The sequence below is a fragment of the Nycticebus coucang genome, chromosome 16 (assembly GCF_027406575.1).
Source record: "Nycticebus coucang isolate mNycCou1 chromosome 16, mNycCou1.pri, whole genome shotgun sequence".
Classification (NCBI taxonomy): domain Eukaryota; kingdom Metazoa; phylum Chordata; class Mammalia; order Primates; family Lorisidae; genus Nycticebus; species Nycticebus coucang.
In genome coordinates this window covers 3,401,071-3,426,960 of record NC_069795.1, presented here as the reverse complement: position 1 = coordinate 3,426,960, position 25,890 = coordinate 3,401,071, and the positions used below count along the sequence as shown (strand labels likewise).

Genomic DNA, 25,890 nt, shown 5'->3' with positions numbered 1-25,890 from the left:
AGAAATAACTGATTTTGAGCGAATATCAGGTCCCGGAGGGGGTCAGGGTGGCGGCGTCTTGCCGTCAAGGCTGGGGACGCTGGCAGTGAGCCTCCTTCTACTCTTAACACAAGCCAAAAACACCTCACACTTTGAGTCTCCCACTAGAAGTGATACTTTCCACCCATGCTACGGTTATTTACTAGTGTTGTTCTTCAGATCCCCCAAAGTCTCATCTAATCTCAGCATCAGGCCAAAATCGAGGATGTTCTGGTCTGTTCAGGGTCCGAGGTGACTTCTCCCATCCAGGTCCTCTCCAGCTTAGACCTGCAGACTAAAAAGATGGCTTGTGTACCGTACACACCCAGAGTATGGTGGTGAAACAAGTAAGGGTAAGCAGAATAAATACGTGGGGCGTGGGGGGGGGAGAACAGGAGACACGGAGTGATCCCTGGTCCATAGCAATTCTAAAATCCATTGGAAGACATTTTCAATGTCCTACAAGAGGAAGAAACATTCCTCAACTATGCCTGGCCTTCAGCATCTGCCCAGGCAATATCTCAGCTTGACTTCTTACCTTGGCCCTCTTCGTTGTCTCCCTCTTTTTTTTTTTTTTTTTTTTTTTTTTTGTAGAGACAGAGTCTCACTTTATGGCCCTCGGTAGAGTGCCGTGGCGTCACATGGCTCACAGCAACCTCCAACTCCTGGGCTTAAGTGATTCTCTTGCCTCAGCCTCCTGAGTAGCTGGGACTACAGGTGCCCGCCACAACGCCCGGCTATTTTTTGGTTGCAGTTTAGCCGGGCCGGGTTTGAACCCGCCACCCTTGGTATATGGGGCCGGCGCCTTACCGACTGAGCCACAGGCGCCGCCCGGCAGTGCTTTATAAAATACAACTTCCTTAAGTATTTTGTGGGCTTCACATGAATCTGATTCAGCTGAACCCCAACCCCAGAAGCCATTCCCACTGGTCTTCTGAGAGAAGCCTCTTCCATAAGACTTTTAAGAAGGCCTTATTATTGGGGAAAGAATATACTAGGCCTCATTGAAATCATCAAAATCTCCTTGGCTTGGACATAGTTCTTGAAGCCATATTTTACTGGCATCGCCCTGAATTTGATGTTTGTACCAAGTTTTTATTTTGAGGATTTTTTTCCAACAACAGCCTGATGGTGAGCATCCCTCCCTCTGCCTCCACAGCCAAACGTGTCCTCTAAATTCTGCTTGAAAACTGGTCAGTTTTTTCTATAATGTCTTAACATAGTCAAGTAAAACAAACAGAATGGGCCGGGCACGGTGGCTCACGCCTGTAATCCTAGCACTCTGGGAGGCCAAAGTGGGTGGACTGCATGTGCCCACCTGTTCCACCACCATCTCTAAAAATAGCCAGACATTGTGGCAGACGCCTGTAGTCCCAGCTGCTCGGGAGGCTGAGGCAAGGGGATTACTTGATCCCAATAGTTTGAGGTTGCTGTGAGCTGTGAGCCATAGCACTCTACTGAGGGTAACAAAGTGAGACTCTGTCTCAAAAAATAAGGCGGGGGGAAAGCTTAATTTTCCCTTAGGAGACATAACGGGGGATTTCTAGTAGTTCAGATAGAATTAAATGTAAGTCATAAAGGAAAGAACATGTACAAACAGGAGGTTTCATCTAAAATTGCTAGGTCATTACATGCTCTAGCTCCAAGCAGAGGCACTAGTGCCTGCAGAAAAGTTCTGGGCAGAGAATTAACAATTGCAAGCACACTGGCTCAGCACCTATAGCTCGGTGGTAGGGCGCTGGTCACATACACTGAGGCTGGCAGGTTCGAACCCTGCTCAGGCCTGTCAAACAACAATGACAACTACAATTAAAAAAAATAGCCGAGCGTTGTGGCAGGCACCTGTAGTCCCAACTATTTGGGAGGCCGAGGCAAGAGAATCGCTTGAGCCCAAAAGTTTGAGGTTGCTGTGAGCTGTGATACTACAGCACTCTACTTAGGGTGACATAGTGAGACTGTTCAAAAAAATAAATAAATAAATAAAAACCAATTGGAAGAACAAATTCTGCGATCAACAAAATCTTCCATTTTCCAGCTGATTGGAAAGTGTGATACAGTCCCCTCTCCATGAATATAACTGAATCAACCTGTCCTTTCTCTAGCCACTGCTTCTTAAAATTTTCTGTGGTGCCTTACATTTGCCTCTTGCACTTGGCCCTGTCCTTTTTTATACTCTTTGGCCAAATTGGGTTTATGTACGCACTAACCTCCTCACCATACTTCATGAATTTCCTAGTAGGTGCTGCTTCCTGCAGCCTTAGGCATTGATCTATGCCGTTACCATAGTTTTTCTTTTTTTATTTTTTTTGAGACAGAGTGTCACTATGTTGCCCTTGGTAGAGTGCTGTGGAGTCACAGCTCACACCAACCTCCAACTCTTGGGCTTAAGCGATCCTTTTGCCTCAGCCTCCCAAGTAGCTGGGACTACAGGTGCCCGCCACAACACCCTGCTATTTTTTTGTTGTTGTTGTCAATGTAGCAAGCCTGGGCCAGGTTGGAACCTGCCAGCCCCAATGTATGTGGCTGGCATCCTAGCCACTGAGCTATGGGCACAGAGCCATACTTTATTTTCAAGGTCCTAATCAGTTCAAAAAACCATCCAGACGGCTCCTCACTGCTCACCCAGTCTCTCCCTGGCCATCCTCCTAAACATATGCCCACCACAAGACCACCTGGCTGGTAATCACTCTCCATCTCACCAGAGATGTTCTTTTCCTTTTTGTTCCCGAGTCTTTGCAAGTCCAGTAGGAAACCAAACTTTGGCTGAATGTGCCTCATTGGTGGTGATGTGGGGCAGGGACTCCAGGTCCCATGAAAGAGTAATACGGATTTCCCAATTCCAGAACAGGTTCCCCAAGTGACAGCTCTGTGGTGTATCACTTCAATGTTGTTAACCTGTAAAGTAAACACACCTCACAAAGACTAGTGCAACCTTTCCCTTGGAGACGACAGAGTCTGGAGTTAAGGAAAGGACAATTCTGTTAGGGTCGGTGCCCATGGCTCAGCAGTTAGGGCGCAGGCCACATGCACCAGGGTTAGTGGGTTCAAACCTGGCCCAATCCTGCCAAACAAAAAAATGCACACACAAAAAAAGGGAAAATTCTGTTATTATGTTCTGAGCTTTCTCTTTTTTCTTTCCTTTTTTTTTTTTCTTCTTTTGGGGACAAAGGATTCTCTCATTAGTACCCTAAGACCTAAAGTTGTTCTCTTTGCTTTTCAGGGTAAATGGCAGCAGATGCTCTTGCACTTACTTGATTCCAAATTCCCCTTTGATAAGGGGGAGGTATGTGTTTCTGCCAGTTTATCTTGCTAGTTCAATGAATCTTCCACTTTGAGTCAGTCAATTTAAATTATGAAAGGGCCTGTTTCCCTATGTGTTCATCATGGATGAAATATGGAGCACGGGGTAGGGGCAGGGGAACTTGCATCAATAGGAAGAGAAGCTGAAAACTAATTACAGCTGCTCCACAATTAATGCCTAACTTTGGGGGCAAAATCTTTGCTCTGAAAGTTATATTCAGGTAAAATAAAGTTTCCATTTCCAATCTGCCTAACTCTAGTATTAGAGTTGGCATAGGCCAAAAAACAAGCTGGTGCCAAGGAGGAAGGGCAGTGAATGGTGGTGACCACTTGAGATCTCATTCGACGCCGCAGCTGTAACCACGGAAGGAGGCTGGATGCGTGGCGTGGACCCAGAGGTAATGTGCTGAGAAACCCACAAAACAAGGCAGTGCCTGTGGCTGAGTGGGGAGGGCGCAGGCCCCAGATACTGAGGGTGGCGGGTTCAAACCCGGCCCCGGCCAAACTGCAACAAAAAAATAGCCGGGCGTTATGGCGGGCGCCTGTAGTCCCAGCTACTCAGGAGACTGAGGCAGGAGAACTGCCTAAGCCCAGGAGTTGGAGGTTGCGGTGAGCTGTGTGACCCCATGGCACTCTACTGAGGACGATGAAGTGAGACTCTGTCTCTACAAAAAAAAAAAAAAAAACAATACGCACACAAAACACAGGGGACTATCAGGTAGCACCAGAAATGCTCAAGGCCTGGTTTATAAGACTGTGCGCCCGGGTCAGGCCCGCCCTCCACCGACAATGGGAGGAAGCGGACAATTGGTGATTACTGCCTGCAATCTCCACTGCACTCCAGTTAGCGCGCTCAGGCGCCTCGCACAGCGCGGGGACCGCCGCTCCAGCCCAGCCAGGGGCGCACCTGCCTGAGCGCTGATTCTTCTTCCTCCTGCCTGTAATTGGTGGCCCCGATCCAAGGGGCGTGGCCTCGAGCTGCACAGGAACGCCGGCTGGGGATGAGCGCTAGGGCCCACGACTTCTGGGCCGCCCTCAGCTATCCTGTGATTGGTGAATTCGGCACAAGGGGCGGGGTTTGAGGTGCGGATGCGCGCGCAGCGGCCGCTTCAGCGCTCGGTGCGCCCAGCTGTTGCCATTATGGCTTCCCTGCTTTTGCTGCGGCAAGGACGAGTTGGGGCGGTGAAGGTAAAGGAGGTCCGTGCCCGAGCCGGCTGCGTCACCTTGAGCTATGACCGGGCTGGGGGGTGGGGGGCAGCGCCGGCTAGGCCGCGGCCTGCGGGGGACCTCCGGCCGTCTTGGCTGGCCTGCTGACCCACTGCCTGGGCCCAGGACTGGAAGGTCGCACCGTGGGCGTCCCGCAGCCCCTGCCGCGACGCAGGGCTGAGGCTGGGCGCGCGGAGCAGACCGGCCCCCTGCGTAGGGGTGTCCCCCGGGGGACTCGGCTCTCTTGGGGATCTTCTCACTGGGCAGCAGACGGCGACGCACATTCCCCAGCGATGCTGTTGCGCCGCGGTGACTTCTGCCGGAACCGCCTGGCTTCTCTAGCAGACAGAGGACTTGAAGAAACTTTTAGGGACCGAGGTGACCCAGTTACTTACCCGGCAGCCGTTAGAAGCCGGTTTACATTACTGGACCCGTGAAAAGGGAAAGAAGTGTTTGCTTTCTCTACATATAAAAAGCTAAGGCCACTTCACCATTTAAAAATGGTTATTACAAAATCAGTAGCCATTCACTGCAAGATAATTTAAAGTACAAAAAGGGAGAATACTCTTTCAAGTACCTAGTTTCTAAGAAATGTTTTCAGCTTTTATATGTACATGTTTATATAAGTTCGTATGTCCACAAGTAGGCACCTCCGTCCTGGGTCTAGTTTCTAAGAACATTGTGCTGTCTAGCACTTATTAGGTCTTGGTATCTGCTGAGTGAATTAAAATGATATGTATATTGTAAACACTTTCGAGCAGTTATTATTCATCTACATCACTTTTTATAGCCATATTGTATTTCTCTTTTTTTTTTTTTTGTTTCCCCTACTCCAGTAAAGATACTTACTTTCTAAATATGAAAAAAACTTTATCGGGCGGCGCCTGTGGCTCAGTGAGTAGGGCGCCGGCCCCATATGCTGAGGGTGGCGGGTTCAAACCCAGCCCCAGCCAAACTGCAACAAAAAAAAAAAAAAAATAGCCGGGCGTTGTGGCGGGCGCCTGTAGTCCCAGCTACTCGGGAGGCTGAGGCAAGAGAATCGCTTAAGCCCAGGAGTTGGAGGTTGCTGTGAGCCGTGTGACGCCACGGCACTCTACCCAGGGCCGTACAGTGAGACTCTGTCTCTACAAAAAAAAAAAGAAAAAAACTTTATCTTGGTATTTTGTTCTGGGCCCAGTGTTTCATGCCTATAATCTCAGTAGGAGGCTAAGGTGGGGTGGCTTGAGGTAAGAAGATCTGCACTATGGGCAACATAGGGAGATCACATCCCTACAAAAATTTAAGGCCGTACTTGGTGGCTCACGCCTGTAATTCCAGCACTTGGGAGACCAAGGTGGGTGTATTGCTTGAACTCAGGAGTTTGAGACGAGCCTCAGCAAGACCCTGTCTCTAAAAAATAGCCAGGCATTGTGGAATGCGCCTGTAGTCCCAGCTACTGGGGAGGCTGAGGCAAGAGAGTTGCTTGAGTCCAAGAGTTTTAAGGTTGCTCAGAGCTGTGACGCCAGGTATTCTACCTAGGTCAATAAAGTGAGACTGTCTCAAAAAAAGAAAAAAAAATTTAAAAATTAGCTGGGCATGCTGGCCTGCACCTATAGTCCCAGCTGGTCCAGAGGCTGATGAGACAGGAAGGAGGATCACTTGAGCCCCCCTGTTGGAAGTTACAGCAAGCTATGATCCCACCACTGCACTGCAGCCCCGGTAACAGGGTGAGACTCCTTAAAAAAAAATAATAAAAAAATTGAAAAGAAACAGTAGTTTGTAGGTTAACAGATAATTGGAGACTACAAAAAAGTATGCACGGGAAAGTATCTGGCTGACCTTTCATTAACCCGAGTTTAATAGTGATTGCCCTAAAATCTGGGTGTTTTCTTCTTGCCACTTTTTTGTATTTTCCAAAATTTCCATAATACACATACATTATAAAAATTTAAATAGCCATTAGAAGCATACTGTATGAATGCTTTGCATTTGTATATAGTAGTGTTAACATAGTGATTCCTGTTATAAATAGCATTATTCTGCACATTCAAATTTGTTATTTCTTTTGTCAGACTATGCTCCTGGAAGCAAGAGTGTTTCGAGGATTTGCTTCTACAGTTCCTCTCTCTGTGGAATCAGGCAAGAGTGAAAAGGGACTGCCACCAAATTCTAAGAAGCAAAGTCCACCAAAAAGTAAGATTTTATTGGTAGTCATAAGGGCAAGAGAATACAAAGTCAATTGATCATTCAGCCTTCTAGCATGAGAATAGTTTTACTAGCTGCGTAACTTGTGGTTCTTCATTTTTGTCAATGTCCAGATTATGGTTGGACATAAGATCTATAACAGACTGTAGACCAAACACATCTGAAACGTAATCGTGTTTGACTCCGTGTTGAGACCTGAACTGATTCTTTTTACATTTTCTTTTTTTTTTTGTAGAGACAGAGTCTCACTTTATGGCCCTCGGTAGAGTGCCGTGGCATCACACAGCTCACAGCAACCTCCAACTCCTGGGCTTAAGCGATTCTCTTGCCTCAGCCTCCCGAGTAGCTGGGACTACAGGTGCCTGCCACAACGCCCAGCTTTTTTTTTTTTTTTGGTTGCAGTTCAGCCGGGGCCGGGTTTGAACCCGCCACCCTCGGTATATGGGGCTGGCGCCCTACCGACTGAGCCACAGGCGCCGCCCCTCTTTTTGCATTTTCTAATTGCCACACTTCCACATGGGGTTAGTAGTGCCAAGGGTAAAGGCCAGGATTGCGGAACCTTTTCATGTTGGAAGCCACATTAATTTAGCTGTACAAATGAGGCCACATTCAAGAAACTTCAATTCGATATACTTGAAAATGTGCGTTAGCTTGTAAAAATCAACTACTGTGTACTTAATAACTTCAAAAAATGAAAACCATTTGTTAATTTTTAAGTTAGCTAACCTTTTAATGACTTCATTGTGTCTGCTTTTTGTTAGAAAGTATTTGAATATCTGATTACAACATGGAGGTCCCCAGTTTCAGTTGATCCTCTAAATCAGTGGTTCTCAACCTTCCTACTTGCCATGTTGTTACAAATTGAACAAAGGGGTTGAGAACCGCTGCTCTAGATGGTATCAGTCACCTGTGACCTTGAGAGAGACTTGATTCAGGTTAAGTAGGAGAATGCAGATTTCACAGGAGTAAGTGGTTTAAAAGTAAGAAAACATTTTGCAGACAAGTTGCCTGAAAACATAGGTGATCTTCATTTTTCTGCATTTCAATTGGATCTTTCTCAGCATCAAACAATGACTTTACATTGTGATCTACTGAGAGCTCAGTTAGTTCCTTCTGTAGTTCTTTAGGTGCCTTGATGACATCATCTAAGTGAGGCCAAAATGCTAATTTGAGTGTGACTTCATGATTCTCAAAGTGAACCGTTCATTGTATTCTCTATTAATAGGCCGGTAACAGCTGTGTGTTCTTAAGATGATTTACATATATCATCCTGGTCATCATTGACCTTTGCTAAGTGGGGAAAATGTCTGAAATTTCCTTTTGAAGAAGTAATTTTTTTTTTTTTTTGTTTTTTGTAGAGACAGAGTCTCACTTTATGGCCCTCGGTAGAGTGCCGTGGCCTCACACAGCTCACAGCAACCTCCAACTCCTGGGCTTAAGCGATTCTCTTGCCTCAGCCTCCCGAGTAGCTGGGACTACAGGCACCCGCCACAAGGCCCAGCTATTTTTTGGTTGCAGTTTGGCCGGGGCCGGGTTTGAACCCGCCACCCTCGGTATATGGGGCCGGCACCTTACCGACTGAGCCACAGGCGCCACCCTGAAGAAGTAATTTTTTAAAAATGGCTTTTTCTGGCCGGGCGCCATGGCTCACACCTGTAATCCTAGCACTCTGGGAGGCTCAAGCGAGTGGATTGCCTGAGCTCACAGGTTCGAGACCAGCCTGGGCCAGAGCAAGACCTCATCTCAAAAAATAGCTGGGCATTGTGGCGGACACCTGTAGTCCCAGCTACTGGGAAAGCTGAGGCAAGAGAATCACTTGAGTGTAAGAGTTTGAGGTTGCTGTGAGCTATGACACTGCAGTACTGTGCCCAGGGCAATAAAGTGAGACTTTGTCTCAAAAAAAAAAAAAAAAAAGGCTTTTTCTGAAATGCTTGGATTTTTTTTTTTAATGCTTGGATTTTTTTTGCCACATTTCATATATAGACTTGGTTTTACCTTATAAAGAAATATTCATTTTGATTTGACATGATATCTCACAGAAATGTTGCATTTCTATAGAAATCTTTTAATAACTCCTTTTACTTTCATTTCTAAGAAATCATCTTTCAGGGTGGCGCCTATGGCTCAGTGAGTAGGGCGCCGGCCCCATATGCCGAGGGTGGTGGGTTCAAGCCCAGCACCAGCCAAACTGCAACAAAAAAATAGCCGGGCGTTATGGCGGGCACCTGTAATCCCAGCTGCTCGGGAGGCTGAGGCAAGAGAATCGTGTAAGCCCAAGAGCTGGAGGTTGCTGTGAGCTGTGTGACGTCATGGCACTCTACCGAGGGTGGTACAGTGAGACTCTGTCTCTACAAAAAAAAAAAAGAAAGAAATCATCTTTCAATAATTCACATTGCTGATTCTGTTCTTCATAAAATTTATCTGTTCTTGCAGAGCTAAAATCTTATCAAAAGCTAAAAAGGAGGCTCAGTGCCTATAGCTCAGTGAATATGGCTCTAGCCACATTCACTAAGGCTGGTGGTTTCCAGCCCAGCCCAGGCCTGATAAACAACAACAACTCCAACCAAAAAATAGCAGGGTGGTGTGGCAGACGCCTGTAGTCACACCTATTCAGGAGGCTGAGGCAAGAGAATTGCTTAAGCCCAAGAGTTTGAGGTTGCTATGAGCTGTGACATCACGGCACTCTACTGAGGGCGACAGAGAAAGAAAGACTCTGTCTCAAAAAAAAAAAAGAGAGAGAGAGACCGGGTGCCATGGCTCATGCCTATAATCTGAGCACTTGGGAGGCTGAGGTAGGTGGATTCCCGGAGCTCACGGGTTTGAGACTAGCCTGAGCCAGAGCAAGACCTCATCTCTAAAAATAGCTGAGGCTGAGGCAAGAGAATCACCTAAGCCCAAGAGCTGGAGGTTGCTGTGAGCTGTGACGTCATGGCACTCTACAGAGGGTGACAAAGTCTGTCTCAAAAAAAAAAGAATGTATTAGTAAAATAAAAGGATTTGTTCTGTAAAATTTGGATTTGGATTCAGTCAAAAGGTCACACTTAAGAACCTGCAAGGCCACATTTGGCCTTAGGGCCACAGGTTCCCCATCTGATGTTTTCTGTCCCTTTGACACGTGTCTGAGTCCCCCAGCTTTGCTGAATCACAGTGCAGGGCTGTAGCCGTCATTTGATGGCTGGAGAGGGAGTGGAGAGCAGGCCGCTTCCCACTGGGACTCGCTCTGCATAATGTCTGGTCTGTTGCCAGCTTCTGAAAGTCATTTTGACTTTTATCACCAGTTTTTTTTTTTGTTTGTTTGTTTTTTTGGCTGGGGCTGGGCTTGAACCCACCACCTCTGTCATATGGGGCCGGCATCCTACTCCTTTGAGCCACAGGCACTGCCTAGCACCAATTTTTTATTTTTATTTTTTACATTTTTTAGAACTTTTTTCTTTTTTGCGGTTTTTTGACTGGGGCCAGGTTTGAACCCACCACCTCGGGTATATATGGGGCCAGTGCCCTACTCCTTTGAGCCACAGGCGCCGCCCTTTTTTTAATTTTTTTTTTTTTTTTTTTGTAGAGACAGTGTCTCACTGTACCGCCCTCGGGTAGAGTGCCATGACGTCACACGGCTCACAGCAATCTCTAACTCTTGGGCTTACGCGATTCTCTTGCCTCAGCCTCCCGAGCAGCTGGGACTACAGGTGCCCACCACAACGCCCAGCTATTTTTTTTTTGTTTGTTTGTTTTGTTTTTTGTTTTTTGTTTTTTTAGCCAGGGCTAGGTTTGAACCCGCCACCTCCAGCATATGGGACCAGTGCCCCACTCCTTGAGCCACAGGCACCGCCCCCGGCTATTTTTTGGTTGCAGTTTGGCCGGGGCTGGGTTTGAATCCGCCACCCTTGGCATGTGGGGCTGGTGCCCTACTCACTGAGCCACAGGCGCCACCCTTAGAACTTTTTTCTTCCCTTAATGTAGGAATGTAGCATATCCTCATTGAAGGAAAATAAGAAATGCAACAGTATATTTTAAATGCTTCTTTTTTGGGAATAATTTTATTTTCTGCTCCGACTCATTATTGGTAATTGATTATGATTATTGACAATAATTATGGGAATCTATTATGCAGGTGCATTGCATGTAGCCTTAATTGACGAAACCCTAGTTTACTCTTTTTTACTCTGCAAAGTCTCACCCTCTGTAGAGTGCCCGCATGGCATCACAGCTCACAGCAACCTCCAATTCCTGGGCTTAAGTGCTCCTTTTGCCTCAGCCTCCCAAGTAGCTAGGACCACAGGCACCCACCACAACCCCTGGCTATTTTTTGTTGTTGTTGTTGCAGTTGTCACTGTTGATTTCAGCTGGCTGGGGCCGGGCTCAAACCCACCAGCCTCAGTGTGTGTGGCCAGCACTCCACCTACTGAGCCACTGGCACCACCCCCTAGTTTATTCTTTTTTTTTTGTAGAGACAGGGTCTCACTTTATGGCCCTCAGTAGAGTGCCGTGGCCTCACACAGCTCACAGCAACCTCCAACTTCTGGGCTTGATTCTCTTGCCTCAGCCTCCCGAGTAGCTGGGACTACAGGCGCCCGCCACAACACCCGGCTATTTTTTGGTTGCAGTTAGGCCGGGGCCGAGTTTGAACCCGCCACCCTTGGTATATGGGGCCAGTGCCCTACCAACTGAGCCACAGGCGCCGCCCCCCCCTAGTTTATTCTTGAAAGAACATACGGTCCTGTCTCTTCACAAATCCTCAGTCTTCATATGGGGTTGTAGGATGATAGTTGCATTTGGTCTTTCTTTCATCAAAATACCTCAGTTTGAATGGTTGGAAGTATTTAGAATCTTTGACTTTTTCCTCTTTGGTCTGTGCAGAGAACGTTGGTAGGTTTTTAAATACACACGCTTTGTAGAAAGTGCCAGCCCCAGGCTACCTCTCACAGTGTGTTAACCTGGGCTGTGGAAACTTACCATCTCGGTGGCATCTGCATACCCTGTTGATGTGAGGCCTGAATTCCACAGAAACATTATTTAGTTCTGTCCTGTAAACCCATTGCTCTTTTTTTTTTTTTTTTTTTTTTTAATTTGGCCGGGGCTGGGTTTGAACCCACCACCTCCGGCATATGGGACCGGCGCCCTACCCGCTGAGCCACAGGCGCCGCCCTGTAAACCCATTGCTCTTTTTTAATGCACTGATGTTTTAATATGCAGTTTAAATTTAAGGATTCTTCTTTTTATTTTTAAACATAATCACAGTACCATTATCACTCCTTAAAATGTTTGCAACAAGAAATGTTAGTTAATTTTCGTATTATACCTGGCATATTTTTCATTTTGTTTTGACATGGGGTCTTGCTATGTTGCCCAGGCTTGGCCTTGAGGGATCCTCCTGCCTCAGCCTCCTGAGGAGCTGGGACTGTAGGCACATACCACTGCACCAACTTATACCTGGCATGTTTTTGACATTGTTTAAATGTTTATTGATGAACAATTAGTTGCATTTCATTACTAACGTATCCTCTGAATTTTAGTCTTATATCTGCAATCCTACTTCATAGATTAATGAATTTTCATTAGATGGATCTTCAAGTATCTTGGCAGAGCCTGGGAGTTTTAGAAATGTATCTGTATGGAATAGAAATGGGGTGTTCTGGGCAGCGCCTGTGGCTCTGTGAGTAGGGCGCCGGCCCCATATGCCGAGGGTGGCGGGTTCAGGCCCAGCCCTGGCCAAACTGCAACCAAAAAATAGCCGGGCGTTGTGGCGGGCGCCTGTAGTCCCAGCTGCTCGGGAGGCTGAGGCAAGAGAATCGCGTAAGCCCAAGAGTTAGAGGTTGCTGTGAGCCGTGTGACGCCACAGCACTCTACCGAGGGCGGTACAGTGAGACTCTGTCTCTACAAAAAAAAAAAAAAAAAAGAAATGGGGTGTTCTATCTTGTGACAATTTGGGGTGAGGTTATGGGAGGGGAACGCTGAGCTGGGGGTTGGCCTGGGGCTTTCATGGAGTCTCTGCATCTGGTTGTGGTCGGCTCTCAGGCCTCTGACCCTTGGTTCCTTTGTGATGCAGCACGGCAGTGTGCTGCATAAATCACAGAGTGCTTTCAGGTGCAAAGACAGTTTCCAGCACTAACCTGTCTTCAATGCACATACACTGGTATCTCATAATTAAAAAAAAATAAATGTAGAATGTAAATGTTTTGGCACAGTAACTGAGATAACGCCGGAAAGGCTATGTTAACCACTGTGATAAAAATGTGTCAAATGGTTTATGAAGTGAGTGTATGATGCCCCATAATCATATCATTGTATACAGTTATGATTTAATAAAAAAATTAAAAAAAAATTAAAAAAAAATAAAAAAAAAAATTCCCTGTACAAAGGAAAAAAATAATGCTTTATGGACACAGGCCACCTCTGTCTTCCCAGGCGACGACACATGGCTCTGGCAGGTCAGAGCCCTCTGGGCCAGAACTGGCTTTGGAAGCTCTGACAGAAGTGTCCTGCACGCGAGTGGGGGGCCCAGGGCGCTCACAGCTGGGGTCACACTTGGCCAAAGGGTCTGCTATCCGGGTGGGCCCGGGGCTGCAGGACGTGCCCTGCCTTATTCCATCAGAGGTTCCCTGCTGCTGCAGCGTATGCCTCCTCCAGGACCACTGCTAGCGCAGATGTCAGGGGCCGAGTGTTGTCGGAAAGGCACCCTCTGGGGAACCACCTGGCTCTCCAGCTTTGTGGTTTCCTTGAATGCAGTCACTAGACAGAACGCTTCAGCAGTCAGTAATAATTGAGTAATTTCTTTGTGGCTATTTAGAGAGTATGTCAAAAAGCCAAAGTTAATTATCCCTTTCCAGTCCTTATTTTAGTTTTCAAAGCGAGGAGTTCACACTTGCTATTTAGTTGTAAAAGTGCTGAGCCCTGTCCTAAGCACATTCCGCATATTATCCAGGCCTCAGTTCTGTGAGTAGATGGCTCCTGCTGTTCCCGTGTTAGGGACGATGAAGTTGAGGTTCAGAGACACCCTGAGCAGCCCATAGTCACACTAGTATGAGCAGTGGAGCCCAGCGGTGAACGCAGGCATTCAGGCTCAGCAGTTCATGCTGTAATTGCCTCTTCAAATTCTCAGTCCTCATGTGTTCACTTTAAAAAAACAAAACAATAGAGCAGCGCCTGTGGCTCAGTGGGTAGGGCACTGGCCCTATATACCGAGGGTAGCAGGTTCGAACTCAACCCCAGCCAAACTGCAACAAAAAATTGCCAGGTGTTGTGGCAGGCGCCTATAGTCCCAGCTACTTGGGAGGCTGAGGCAAGAGAATCACCTAAGCCCCAAAGCTGGAGGTTGCTATGAGCTACAATGCTGTCGCACTCTACTGAGGGTGACAAAGTGAAACTGTGTCTCAGAAAAAAAAAAGAACTGGGTTATAGCTTTCATGTGGAGGTCCTACATTAATTTCATAATAAGGGTGAGTACATTGGGTACTTTTTCTTCCATTCTTGAGACACTTTACTAAGAAGAATATGTTCCAGCTCCATCCATGTAAACATGAAAGAGGTAAAGTCTCCATCTTTTTTACGGCTGCATAATATTCCATGGTGTATATATACCACAATTTATTAATCCATTCGTGGATTGATGGGCACTTGGGCTTTTTCCATGACTTAGCAATTATGAATAGGGCTTCAATAAATATTCTGATACAAATATCTTTGTTATGATGTGATTTTTGGTCTTTTGGGTATATGCCCAGTAGAGGGATTACAGGATTGAATGGCAGATCTGTTTTTAGATCTCTAAGTGTTCTCCATATCTCTTTCCAAAAGGAACGTATTAATTTGCATTCCCACCAGTAGTGCAAAAGTGTTCCCTTTTCTCCACATCCATGCCAACTACCTCCACATGAAAGCTATAACCCAGTTACAACCTAAGAATAGGGAGAAGGGGTAAAGGGAGGGGAGGGAGGGGGATTAATGGGATTACACCTGCGGTGCATCTTACAAGGGTATGTGTGAATCCTAGTAAATGTGGAATGTAAAGGTCTTAGCAAAATAACTAAGAAAATTCCACCAAAGCTATGTTAACTAGTGTGATGAAAATGTGTCAAACGACCTATGAACCAAGCGTATGGTGCCCCATGATCATACTAATGTACACAGCTATGATTTAATAAAATAAAATAAAAAATAAAAATAAAAAAAGAAGAAAAACAATAAAACACTTTTACAGTCAAATACTTGTTAATAAAAGAAAGTCTTAATTACCAAATAAATTTGAGTAATTTTATCCTTTGGAGTTAGTTTAAATAAATGCATCTTTGTTTTTGAATGTGCTGTTTCTCAAATTAGTTTTGTGACCTGTTAACGATGCAGCAAGTATTTTAAGGTTACAAATCCATTTGTAACACCATAGTCATTTTTGCTTTTGGTAGAGGTACCACTAAACACTAAAAACTTGAAGGTCGTGCTCTCACTTTTTAGCTAAACAGAAAAGAGATTCAGAAAATTTAAGTTCTGTCTTGAAAGGATAGGGGCACAGTCAGGGGATGCTTGCTGTGCTGTTCATCAACAAAGCATCAAAAAAAAAAAAAAAAAGCATCTGCGGGCGGCGCCTGTGGCTCAAAGGAGTAGGGCACCAGCTCCATATGCCTGCCGGAGGTGGCGGTTTCAAAGCCAGCCCTGGCCAAAAACTACAGAAAAAAAAACCAAAGCATTTGCGCCCCTGTACCTTACAGAGGCTGCTGTGGTCTCTGGGAGGTTAGAAACAGTCCCTTGAGGTCCCCTTCCTATGCTGTGAGATAGGTCTGCACAGCTGGTCCTGTGCAGTTATCCCTGGGTTCCAAGACTTCCCACAGATACCAAAGTTGTGCGAGTTCCTAATGTAAAATGACAATAGCATTTGCGTAGAACCTATGACATCCTTCTGTGTACTTTAAATCATCTCTAGATTTCCTGTAATTCCCAATACAATGTAAATAGTTGTTATTTAGGGAAGAATGACCCAAGAAAGTCTGTATGTGTTCAGTACCGAAGCAGGTTTTTTTCTGAATATTCTCAGTCAGCAGGTGGTTGAATCCTCAGATGCAGAATCCACAAATGTGGAGGGATAATTGTGCTTGTCTTTAGAGGAAAGCCACTGTCAGAGTGTGTTGGCTACTGGCTTTTGACAAAAAGCAAAGTGAGGTACTGTTGTCTGTACAACACTTTTCAGCCTTTCCTGAAAATTCTCCAAGTGACTGGCTTGAACAGAGGAAATCCTTATTTCATGTGATAGACAAACATTTCCTTTTCTTTTTTTCTTTTTTTTTTTTTGTAGAGACAGTCTCACTTTATGGCCCTCGGTAGAGTGCCGTGGCCTCACACAGCTCACAGCAACCTCCAACTCCTGGGCTTAAGCGATTCTCTTGCCTCAGCCTCCCGAGTAGAAACATTTCCTTTTCTTTTTTTTTTTTTTTTTTTTTTTTTTTGGCCAGGGCTAGGTTTGAACCCACCACCTCTGGCATATGGGACCGGCGCCCTACTCCTTGAGCCACAGGCGCCGCCCGAAACATTTCCTTTTCAAACAAAATTTCTGAGTCATTTCAATGTTAATCTCATTTCTAATTTTTTGTTTTCAGTAGGTAATAAACCATCGTGTAATGCAATTTTGATATTCTTTACAATTTAAAAAAATGTCTACAATACTCTCTTTTTTTTTTGAGACAGAGCTTCAAGCTGTCACCCTGGGTAGAGTGCTGTGGCATCACAGCTCACAGCAACCTCCAACTCCTGGGCTTAAGCGATTCTCTTGCCCCAGTCTCCCAAGTAGCTGGGACTGCAGGTGCCCACCACACCTGACTTTTTTTTTTTTTTTGGTTATAGTTGTTTGGCAGGACCTGGCTGAATTCAAACTTGCCAGCTCTGGTGTATATGGCTGGTGCCTAAGCCGCTTGAGCTAGGGGTGCTGAGCCTACAATAAATTTTGGAAGACTCAGTTGTTACTATCTTTCTATTCAGTGGATCTAAGATAAGCCTCATTTTAAGTTAATTTTCTTTTTTCTTTTTTTTTTTTTTTGGTTTTTGGCCAGGGCTAGGTTTGAACCCGCCACCTCTGGCATATGGGACTGACGCCCTACTCCTTGAGCCACAGGCGCCGCCCTTAAGTTAATTTTTCATACTTGGAAAATGCGTTCGCAAAATAATTCATGCTCAACAGATTAGTGACATGTGAGCAGGCTGTCAGGGCTGAGGGCTAGCCTTGGGCCTTTCTGAGCAATGCAGAAAGATCATGTCAGCACCTTGCCCCTTACTCTACTTTATGTGTAACATGGCCAGAAGCACCATGTGAGCTCTTAGAGTGACCTGAATCAGTGCCATCTCCACAGAGCCCCAGGGCAGGCAGGGTCCAGGACAGCACAGAGCCACAGACTCAGTTTCCTTTGATCATTTTCTTCCTTTCTTTCTTTCTTTTCTTTTTTAGAGTCAGAGTTGTACTTTGTCACCCTCAGTAGAGTGCTGTGACGTCATAGCTGACAATGACCTCCAGCTCCTGGGCTTAGGCGATTCTCTTGCCTCAGCCTCCTGGGTAGCTGGGACTTCAGGTGCCAGTCACAAGGCCCAGCTGTTTTTGGTTGCAGTTTGGCTGGGCCTGTGTTCAAACCCACCACCCTTGGTATATGGGGCTGGCGCCCTACCCACTGAGCCGCAGGAGCCGCTCTGATCATTTTCTTTTTCTCTCTCTTTTTTCTTTCTTTTTTTTTTTTTGTAGACAGAGTCTCACTTTATGGCCCTCAGTAGAGTGCCGTGGCCTCACACAGCTCACAGCAACCTCCAACTCCTGGGCTTAAGCGATTCTCTTGCCTCAGCCTCCCGAGTAGCTGGGACTACAGGCGCCTGCCACAACACCCGGCTATTTTTTTGGTTGCAGTTTGGCCGGGGCCGGGTTTGAACCCGTCACCCTCGGTATATGGGGCCGGCGCCTTACCGACTGAGCCACAGGCGCCACCCTCTTTTTTTTTCTTTTTTAATTAAAGACAGGGTCTCACTGTGTTGCCCAGGCTATAGTGCCATGGTGTGATCATAGTTCATTGTGATCTTGCACTTCTAGGCTTAAGCAATCCTCCTGGCTCAGCCTCCCAAGTAGCTGGGACTACAGGCGTGTGCCAGCTACCATGCCCAGCTAATATTTTTTTGTTGAGATGGGGTCTTGGCAAGGTGCTCAGACTGGTCTAGAACTCCTACCTCAAGTGACCTTCCTTTCTCAGAGTGCTGGGATCATGGAATTGAATAGCATTTTTGATCATTCTGTTAAATGTAAGTTTCTGAACTCAGAAAACAATTGAAAACCCATCTGAAGGCTCCGCGCCTGTAGCACATTGGTTGCAGCACCAGCCACATACACTGAGGCTGATGGGTGCAAACCTGGCCCAGGCAGGCTAGACAACTGCAACAAAAAAATAGCAGGATGTTGTAGCGGGCGCCTGTAGTTCCAGCTACTTGGGAGGCTGAGGCAAGAGAATCGCTTAAGCCCAAGAGTTGGAGGTTGCTGTGAGCTGTGAGGCCATGGCACTCTACTGAGGGTGACATAGTGAGACAAAGAGAAAAGAACCATCTGGGGTGGCACCTGTGCTCAGTGAGTGAACCCAAAGGTGGCGGGTTCGAACCTGGCCCCACCCAAACTGCAACAACAACAAAAAAATAGCCAGGCGTTGTGGTGAGCACCTGTAGTCCCAGCTACTCAGGAGGCTAAGGCAAGAGAATCACCTAAACGCAAGAGCCAGAGGTTGCTATGAGCTGTGACATACAGCACTCTACTGAGGGTGACTCTGTTTAAAAAAAAAAAAAAAAAACCATCTGGATATGTTAAGATACAATAATTAAGGGGACAAATAGGAATGAGATATTTTTAGTATATAATAGACTACTAGATATAAAGGCTCTGGATTTAGAAGCTATTCAAGAGCGGTGCCCGTAGCTCAGTGGGTAGGGTACCAGCCACATATGCTGAGGCTGGCAGGTTCAAATCCATTCAGAGACTGCTAAAACAACAATGACAACTACAAAAAAAAAAAGCCAGCTGTTGTGGCAGGCACTATAGTCCCAGCTGCTTGGGAGGCTGAGGCAAGAGAATCGCCTGAGCCCAAGAGTTTGAGGTTGCTGTGATCTGTGACACCACAGCACTCTACCAAGGGCGACAAAGTGATACTCTGTCTCAAAGAGAAAAAAAAAAACAGATACATAGTTTATCTCACATTTTGGGAAAATAGTTTTAAAAATAATTTTCATAAAGGCTGTCAGTATGAAAAATGAGAACAAGTTTGTTACTCTGATTAGTAAAAATACTTGTTTTTAAAGTTTTCATCTACCAAGGAAAGCATCTCTGTTCCCTTCTGCTGCCTTACTCCTGGGGCTCAGTTCACTTGAGCAGGAGTGTCTGTGGCACCCGTCCCAGGACGAGTACAGTGAAGACATCGTAAATGACAAGTTGATACGTAACGAAGTGTCTGTGGTTTAGACTAATGATTTTAAGTTGTTTTATTGAATATTAAAAATATTCTTCTCTATGCCATTTCCTAGATGTAGTGGCACCAAAGGAGAGGGGCAGGCTGCTGGCCACCCAAGCAGCAGCTGAATTATCTAAAAACTTACCTTCATCCAATTCTTACCCATCAGTCGTGAATAAAGGTGGGATGGGCGCTAGCCCTAACCCCGATGACAGCATGCTGCTCACACAGGAAGGGCTTCCGGAAGTGTTGTCAAGAAAGACTTTGGTAGAGTTTCCTCAGAAAGTTCCGTCTCCGTTCAGAAAACAGGGTTCTGCTTCAAAAGCTCGTCAGAAGGTCCAGAAAGTGACAGATGATTCGTCTTCATCCAGCTCTTCTGATTCAGAGTCTGATAAGGAGGGTGACAGCTCAGAAGTTGGTCCTCGAGTGGCAAGCAAAAGCAAAAGAGGGTTTCGGAAAACAGAGGCCTCTCATGCCCTTGAAAACATATCAGCAAAAGAGAAACCCCGGTCGCAGAAGCCTCACACAGACGCCACCTATCCAGAGCCCCGTCAGCCAAAGAAAAAGGGGGCTACCCCGCAGCTCTCGGAGGACAGAAAGGATGCTAAACCAGAAACTCTGATTCCCAGGCCACAAGTGAATGAAGAGCTTTTGAAGCAAGATACAGAGGAGAAGCAACTGCACAAAGTATTTAGATCAAATGAAACAGAGGAAGAAAGCCAGAAGCCACGTGGAGTTACAGGAGTCCTCACTGACCACACAGAATCAGCATTGTCTTCACAGCTGGACAGCGGCCCAGCGCCCACCCTGTTGACAGAGGAAGCCAGAGTGGAGGGGCAGCTCCAAGCCACTCCTGGGGCTAGACAGAGTCATCTGGAAAAACCAGTGCCAGAGCTTAATGGAAAGGCAACCTCCTCCCTGCTCAGAAACGAGCACCCGAGGAATCAGGGAATAGGAGGACCCGCCGAGGCTGCAGAAGACATCTTGGAGGATCAGGCACCAATAACGGATTTGAAGACAGTTCCTGCTGAGAATACAGATGTTTTCAGTGAACAAGCTGCAGTGTTAAAGCCTCAGAGTGAGGCGGTAGAAGACTCCGCCCCGCCAGTGGAAGACCAGGACGGCACCCAGGGTATACTTTGACTTGTGCTTATGAGCTCTCCTGTTCCTGAGGGGTGGTTAGACTCTAAAGAACTAGCTACCTTTCTCTGTAATTAGAAAGTGTTAATGAGATTTCATAAAAAAAATATGGCTTATAATACTGGCTCAGCTAAGCAGAGAAGTGTGTCTTAATTATGGATAACACAAATCATATACAGAATTCCCAAGATATTTTAAACTTATTTGAAAATGAACTGGGCATGGTAGCTTGTGCCTATAGTCCCAGCTACTTGGGAGGCTGAGGCAGAAGGATTGATTGAGCCCAGCCAGGGCAACATAGCAAGACCCCATCTCAAAACAAAAAATGAAAATGAAAGAGTATGCCCGTGGCACTCTTGACTATTAACTAATGTAATCTTGAAAACTAGCAGTTTAACGTCCTCACCCTCAACTTTTGAGGGTGTGTGAGCGTTCATTTCATGAACTTGAAGAAAAGGGAGTCTCCTATGTAACTTGCGCAGTGAGAGTGGTTACGCCCCATATGGTAGTCTTCAGGTAAGCTGAGCTGGTGATTGCATTCTAGTGCATTAAAGCAGTGAGTATCTTACCAGGGCAGCCATGGATGCACTGTATGATTTACCTGAAAAACACATGTGGGCTGCTTTATTCTTCTATAATGAATTTTATGAAGGGCTATTAAAGGAAAAGAGTGTTATTCCTATTATGTTATTTTCTTAGGCCCTAAACTTGATAAAATTTGCTTTAGGTGGGTCAAGGGAAACATGAAAAGCAGGACTTCCATTTTAGAATCTGCCTCTTCAAGACTTCTTGAAAACGCACTATTGCTAACAAATCCTGCTCCTTCCTGCGACTGCTGTTCGTTCTGTTTAATGCCACCTGTTGCCTCATTTGCATCACCTGGTCCAGGACTGTTGGCTGCATTATGTCAACAGGACGTGTCTGTTTTCCTCCCTCTGCCATCTCTGTGCAGAGTCCCGCTGCGCCTCGGGCCTGCACTCTCTGGGGCTGCCCTTTGTGGTCTCCAGCTCTGCAGTGGAGAGTGGGAATGCCCAAACTGGCAGGACCCAGACCCTGAACACGGGGGATTTTAAGCTGGCTAAGCTTTTTGAAAAGAAACTTGTTTCTGGTGTTTCAGAGCCGAGTCATTTTTCATGTATTCCCTTTGCCCTTCAGAGACACCCAAGAGCAAAGCCCACTTTGCAGGGCCATGTCTGTGCAGGGCAGACTGGACTCACTGAGTCTCCATGCCCCACGCCCCATCACATTCCAGGTGGATGGTTTGGGAGGAGAGTGTCATGACCCACGCCTCCCTTCTCTGTGCTCACTGTCATAACATGGAAGGTGAGACCGAAAAGATGCCAGCTCTTTAATTTTTTTTGTGTGTGTGTGTGGTTTTTTTGGTCAGGGCTGGGTTTGAACCCGCCACCTCTGGCATATGGGACCGGTGCCCTACTCCCTGAGCCCTACTCCCTCAGCCACAGGTGCCGCCCCCAGCTCTTTAATTAAAACATCATTTTTGTTTAATACAACTAAAAAAACCCCGGGCTTTGGGTAATAATTGAAATAGTGAAAAAAATATATTTTGTGTGCAATGTAAGTCCTAATGCCATGATTTCCAGAAGTCTCGTTGGTAAGAATCTTAACCCACATGTCAGCCTATCGTCTGCAGGACCCCAGAGTGCTGCTTTTCTTCAGCTCCACACTGACGGTGTTAAGCAAAGGTTCAGGTGGATTCTTTTCAATTTTTCCATTTAAAGATACAAAGCTAAGTGAGTATTTTTAGTCTATGAATCTAAAATATTCCAACAGTTTTGTCAAAAAAAGCTAAGACAACAAAACCGATACATTTCATTTCCAGCTCCCTTAACTCTGTTGTTATAAGAGAAATTATCTAATTGTATTCAGAGAATTGGGTGCTCTCCTTGTTTCTGCATTTCAGACGTTTTCATACACAGTTTGTTTCTATTATAGACAGATTTCTCGTAAAAGTTACGTTTTTTCATGCATCTTTAAGTGACCCGAAAGCCCCTCCATAATTGTTCTTGGCATTTTTTTTTTTGTAGAGACAGAGTCTCACTTTATCGCCCTCAGTAGAGTGCCGTGGCCTCACACAGCTCACAGCAACCTCCAACTCCTGGGCCTAGGCGATTCTCCTGCCTCAGCCTCCCGAGTAGCTGGGACTACAGGCGCCTGCCACAACGCCCGGCTATTTTTTTGTTGCAGTTTGGCCCGGGCCGAGTTTGAACCTGCCACCCTCAGTATATGGGGCTGGCGCCCTGCTCACTGAGCCACAGGCGCCACCCTGTTCTTGGCATTTTAAAACTTCTGAGAAATCTGACTCCTAGAAGTGTACCAAGTCAGACATGAAGACACATAATTACAACTGTTCCGTTTCTTGCACAACTCATTGTAACAATTGTTATTAAGGCTGTATGTTTTAGGATAAATTTTCAACTAATACCTTTATTTTGCTATTTAAGATAACTACACTGTGGCTTTCGTGAGCTTTTCTTTCCTAGTTAGACAGTTTGTTCCGGCACACTCGGATGGATGAATGGTAGATGGGTGTGGGAGCCCAGTCATTCAGGCAGAATCGTCCTCCCAGGCCTGCTCACGTGTTCCTGTTTCCTCTGCAGAGCCTGCCTGGGAGCCTCCTGAGCCATCGGACTCCACCACCTACAAGAACCTACAGCATCATGACTATACCACGTACACTTTCTTGGACCTCAACCTGGACCTCTCCAAATTCAGGATGCCTCAGCCCTCATCAGGACGAACATCACCCCGGCACTGAGAACCCTCAGTTTAAAGATGAATTTACGTCATTTTTGCACTCTTGCCTACAAAAATAAAATCCACTCAAGAGTCACAAAGCCCAGTTTCTGTAATTGGTTTCCCTTTACACTTTTTGTAGTGAATGGTGAATCAGGAATCCCATTGCTGGTTTTCATGTATTTAGCAAGAGCTACTATGTATAAGGAATTTTGCTTTATAAGGTTATGACTAACTAGGCAAATCTATAAAACCAAGAAATTCAAATGCTTTTGACCAGTGTAATTCTGTGCAGAGCCCAATTTAGCATTGAACTAATTAATAGCTAAGTATCAATACGTGTAGTAGGGACTTCTAACTTTATAGGCCTAGTTTTTTGTTTTGTTTTGTTTTTTTGAGACATGGTCTCACTATGTCACCCTGCATAGAATGCTGTGACATCACAGCTCACAGCAACCTCAAACTCTTGGGCTTAAGCAATTCTCTTGCCTCAGCCTCCCAAGCACCTGGGACTATAAGCACCCTCCACAACGCCTGGCTATTTTTTGTTGTTGTTATTGCTATTTAGCTGGCCCGTGCCGGGTTCCAACCTGCCAGTCCCGGTACACGTGGCCGGCGCCCTAACCACTGAGCTGTGGGCGCTGAGCCTGTAGGCCTACTTTTTGATAGATAAGAAACAGCAGTTTTATTAATTACTGGATCACAAAGAAATGGTACTAAATTACAGTGTTTTATTGTCAGAAAAGAACAGAATTATTTTGTTTGCCTCTATTAGATATTTGATGTACCTGGGGAATTTTTCAGAAGTGAGATTAGGAAGAGGTGGAAGATTTGTACAGTCCAGCCCCGGCTTTGCCCCCCTCCCCCCCCATGGCTTCCGGAGACTGAACTAATTTAGCTATTTAGGTTTTCTGGGATGGCCGAGCAATCTTCCCTGACAGTGATGACTTTGGTAGCTTTACTCACCTGCAGGTGGGGGTGAGAAGCACACAGCGGAAGGCCCCTGTCTTCCTGGGACTGAGATGAGGGTGAGGATGCTGCCGTCTTGAGTGCGGAGCAGATGCTCAGTTCAGCAGAGGCGACATGTCAGGGCCTGACGTGGAAAGGCCACTCTGCACACGCGTGGCACTGCTTCCTGTTTTGCAGTATTGTCCTCACACTCCCTTTCACGGACTTGTTCATGGGCCCAAACTTGCGGGTTTTATTTCATTTAAATTCTGGTCCTTGGCCTCCAGTCAACTTACAACAAACTCAACACAGTGTACTTGTAACTTATGATTCATATTTTTATAATCCTACATTTCTTAAAATTAGTCCAAAAAGGAAAACCAAAATTAAAAACATAATCATCTGCCTCAGATTTTGTTACCACCTAAGAGACTTAGCAACTCAGCAAGATTATCCTAAACACACTTTTTTTATTATAAAAGTAATAAAATCACATTATCAAAAATAAAAAGTAGAAAATAGTGGTAACATGGTAATATATGCTAACTCAGCTACTGTTAACTGTTCCTCACGTCTCCCCAGCGTGGGGGTTGATGTATGTGTAGTTTTCATCCTGCTATTCACATTTTTTGTTTTATCTTTAAATTCCTTCCCACAGTGGGGTCTGGAACCCAGTTTTGTGTGGTGATTGGCTGGGGGATGTGAAGCTGAGTATCCTGGGTTATTGATGCTGTCAAGCTGAAAGTCTTCTGGTATTAAAATGAGTATGATGAGAATGAATATATTTTAATCTGTGTATGTTTGTAAGATGAAGCACGAGACTCAAAGTTCTCCATTAGAGCTGGTCCTGTTGGGCTGGTCTTTCAGCCTGGGGGCTTGACTCGCCTTCACTCACTGGGAGGGTGTGGCCGGACCCAACCTCAGCCCCAGCCCCAGCCCCAGGGCGTCTGTTTTCTGACCAAGGCTGATGACTTCCTGATGCTCCATCTGGTGGCAGCATGGGCTTACCACAGAGTCGATTCTTGGGGCCTCTGTTACAGCAGTGTGGACGTGACTCACTGTGTGTTTTGTGCTGTTTCCTTACAGACGCCCACCTCGGACTGTCCCTGACCCCCAATGGTATGTGACTGTTAGATGCATTTCCACACATGGACTGGCTGAATCACAGAATGTGAACACTGCTCCTGCTTTTATTTCTCCTAGAGTTTTAAACCAGTTTAATCTGAGTTAAATAATTATTTTACCTCCTTATATATTTTTCCTGTCGCCTGAACCTTGGTGCCTTTCTGGACACTAGCTCTCTTGCACCTGGTACAATTGCCCTTGCACTGGAGGAGCTGGCTGTAAGTCAGATCCAGCCCTTGCTAATCACAGACTCTTGCCCAAACGTCCCGGCAGCTGGCTGGTAACTGACATGCAGCAGATGATGGGGGCGCCTCTAATTCTGCTTCCCAGTGCCTGGTTTGTGTTTTAAGAGCTTATATTTTCCTGCCAGTATCAACTTGCATTCAAAACCCTGGGATGTGCTCATTGGCTAACAGCTCACCACCCAAGGGTATCTGACTGTGGTCCCAAACCTCGTCATAGTAAACAATCAAAATTTTGTAAAATGAACTCAACGCAGACTTTACTACACCCTGCAGGGAAGATGCCTGAGCTCGGAGTTACACAAGATGGGTTTGTTCTGTCAAAGCTGGCCGGCAGGCTTTCTGTAAAGGGCTAGACAGTAAGTATGTGGCTTTGCAGACTGCATAAAATCTCTGCGACACAGTCTTTTTTAAACAATACTTTCAAAATGTAACATAAAAGGGGACATCGAGCATGGTTTGTCTGTGGGCCATAGTTTATCAACTTCCACCTTAGGCCACAATGGGGAATTTTAACAATAAAAGGG

At 45.9% G+C, this 25,890-nt stretch overlaps 1 protein-coding gene across 3 annotated transcripts; it reads left to right on the top strand.

The window, feature by feature from the left end:
- The first annotated feature begins 4,370 nt into the window (after positions 1-4,370).
- On the top strand, positions 4,371-24,776 carry NDUFV3 (NADH:ubiquinone oxidoreductase subunit V3). 3 transcript variants are annotated; one of them, XM_053565665.1, is made up of 4 exons: positions 4,371-4,506; positions 6,576-6,696; positions 19,228-20,286; positions 22,913-24,776. In XM_053565665.1, the coding sequence occupies exons 1-4, from the start codon at positions 4,408-4,410 to the stop codon at positions 23,068-23,070; spliced, it is 1,437 nt and encodes a 478-aa protein (XP_053421640.1). In that variant the 5' UTR covers positions 4,371-4,407; the 3' UTR covers positions 23,071-24,776. The 3 variants fall into 3 exon arrangements, with proteins under 3 accessions (XP_053421640.1, XP_053421639.1, XP_053421641.1); XM_053565664.1 differs by having other exon boundaries at positions 4,371-4,515; XM_053565666.1 differs by lacking the exon at positions 19,228-20,286 and having other exon boundaries at positions 4,372-4,506.
- The last annotated feature ends 1,114 nt before the right edge of the window (positions 24,777-25,890 follow it).

Bases quoted from the DNA above. Each gene is read 5' to 3' on its own strand.
- NDUFV3 (XM_053565664.1), top strand. From the start codon at position 4,408: ATGCGCGCGCAGCGGCCGCTTCAGCGCTCGGTGCGCCCAGCTGTTGCC. The intron at 4,516-6,575 runs GTCCGTGCCCGA...TTCTTTTGTCAG, and splicing joins GGGCGGTGAAGGTAAAGGAG to ACTATGCTCCTGGAAGCAAG. The intron at 6,697-19,227 runs GTAAGATTTTAT...GCCATTTCCTAG, and splicing joins GAAGCAAAGTCCACCAAAAA to ATGTAGTGGCACCAAAGGAG.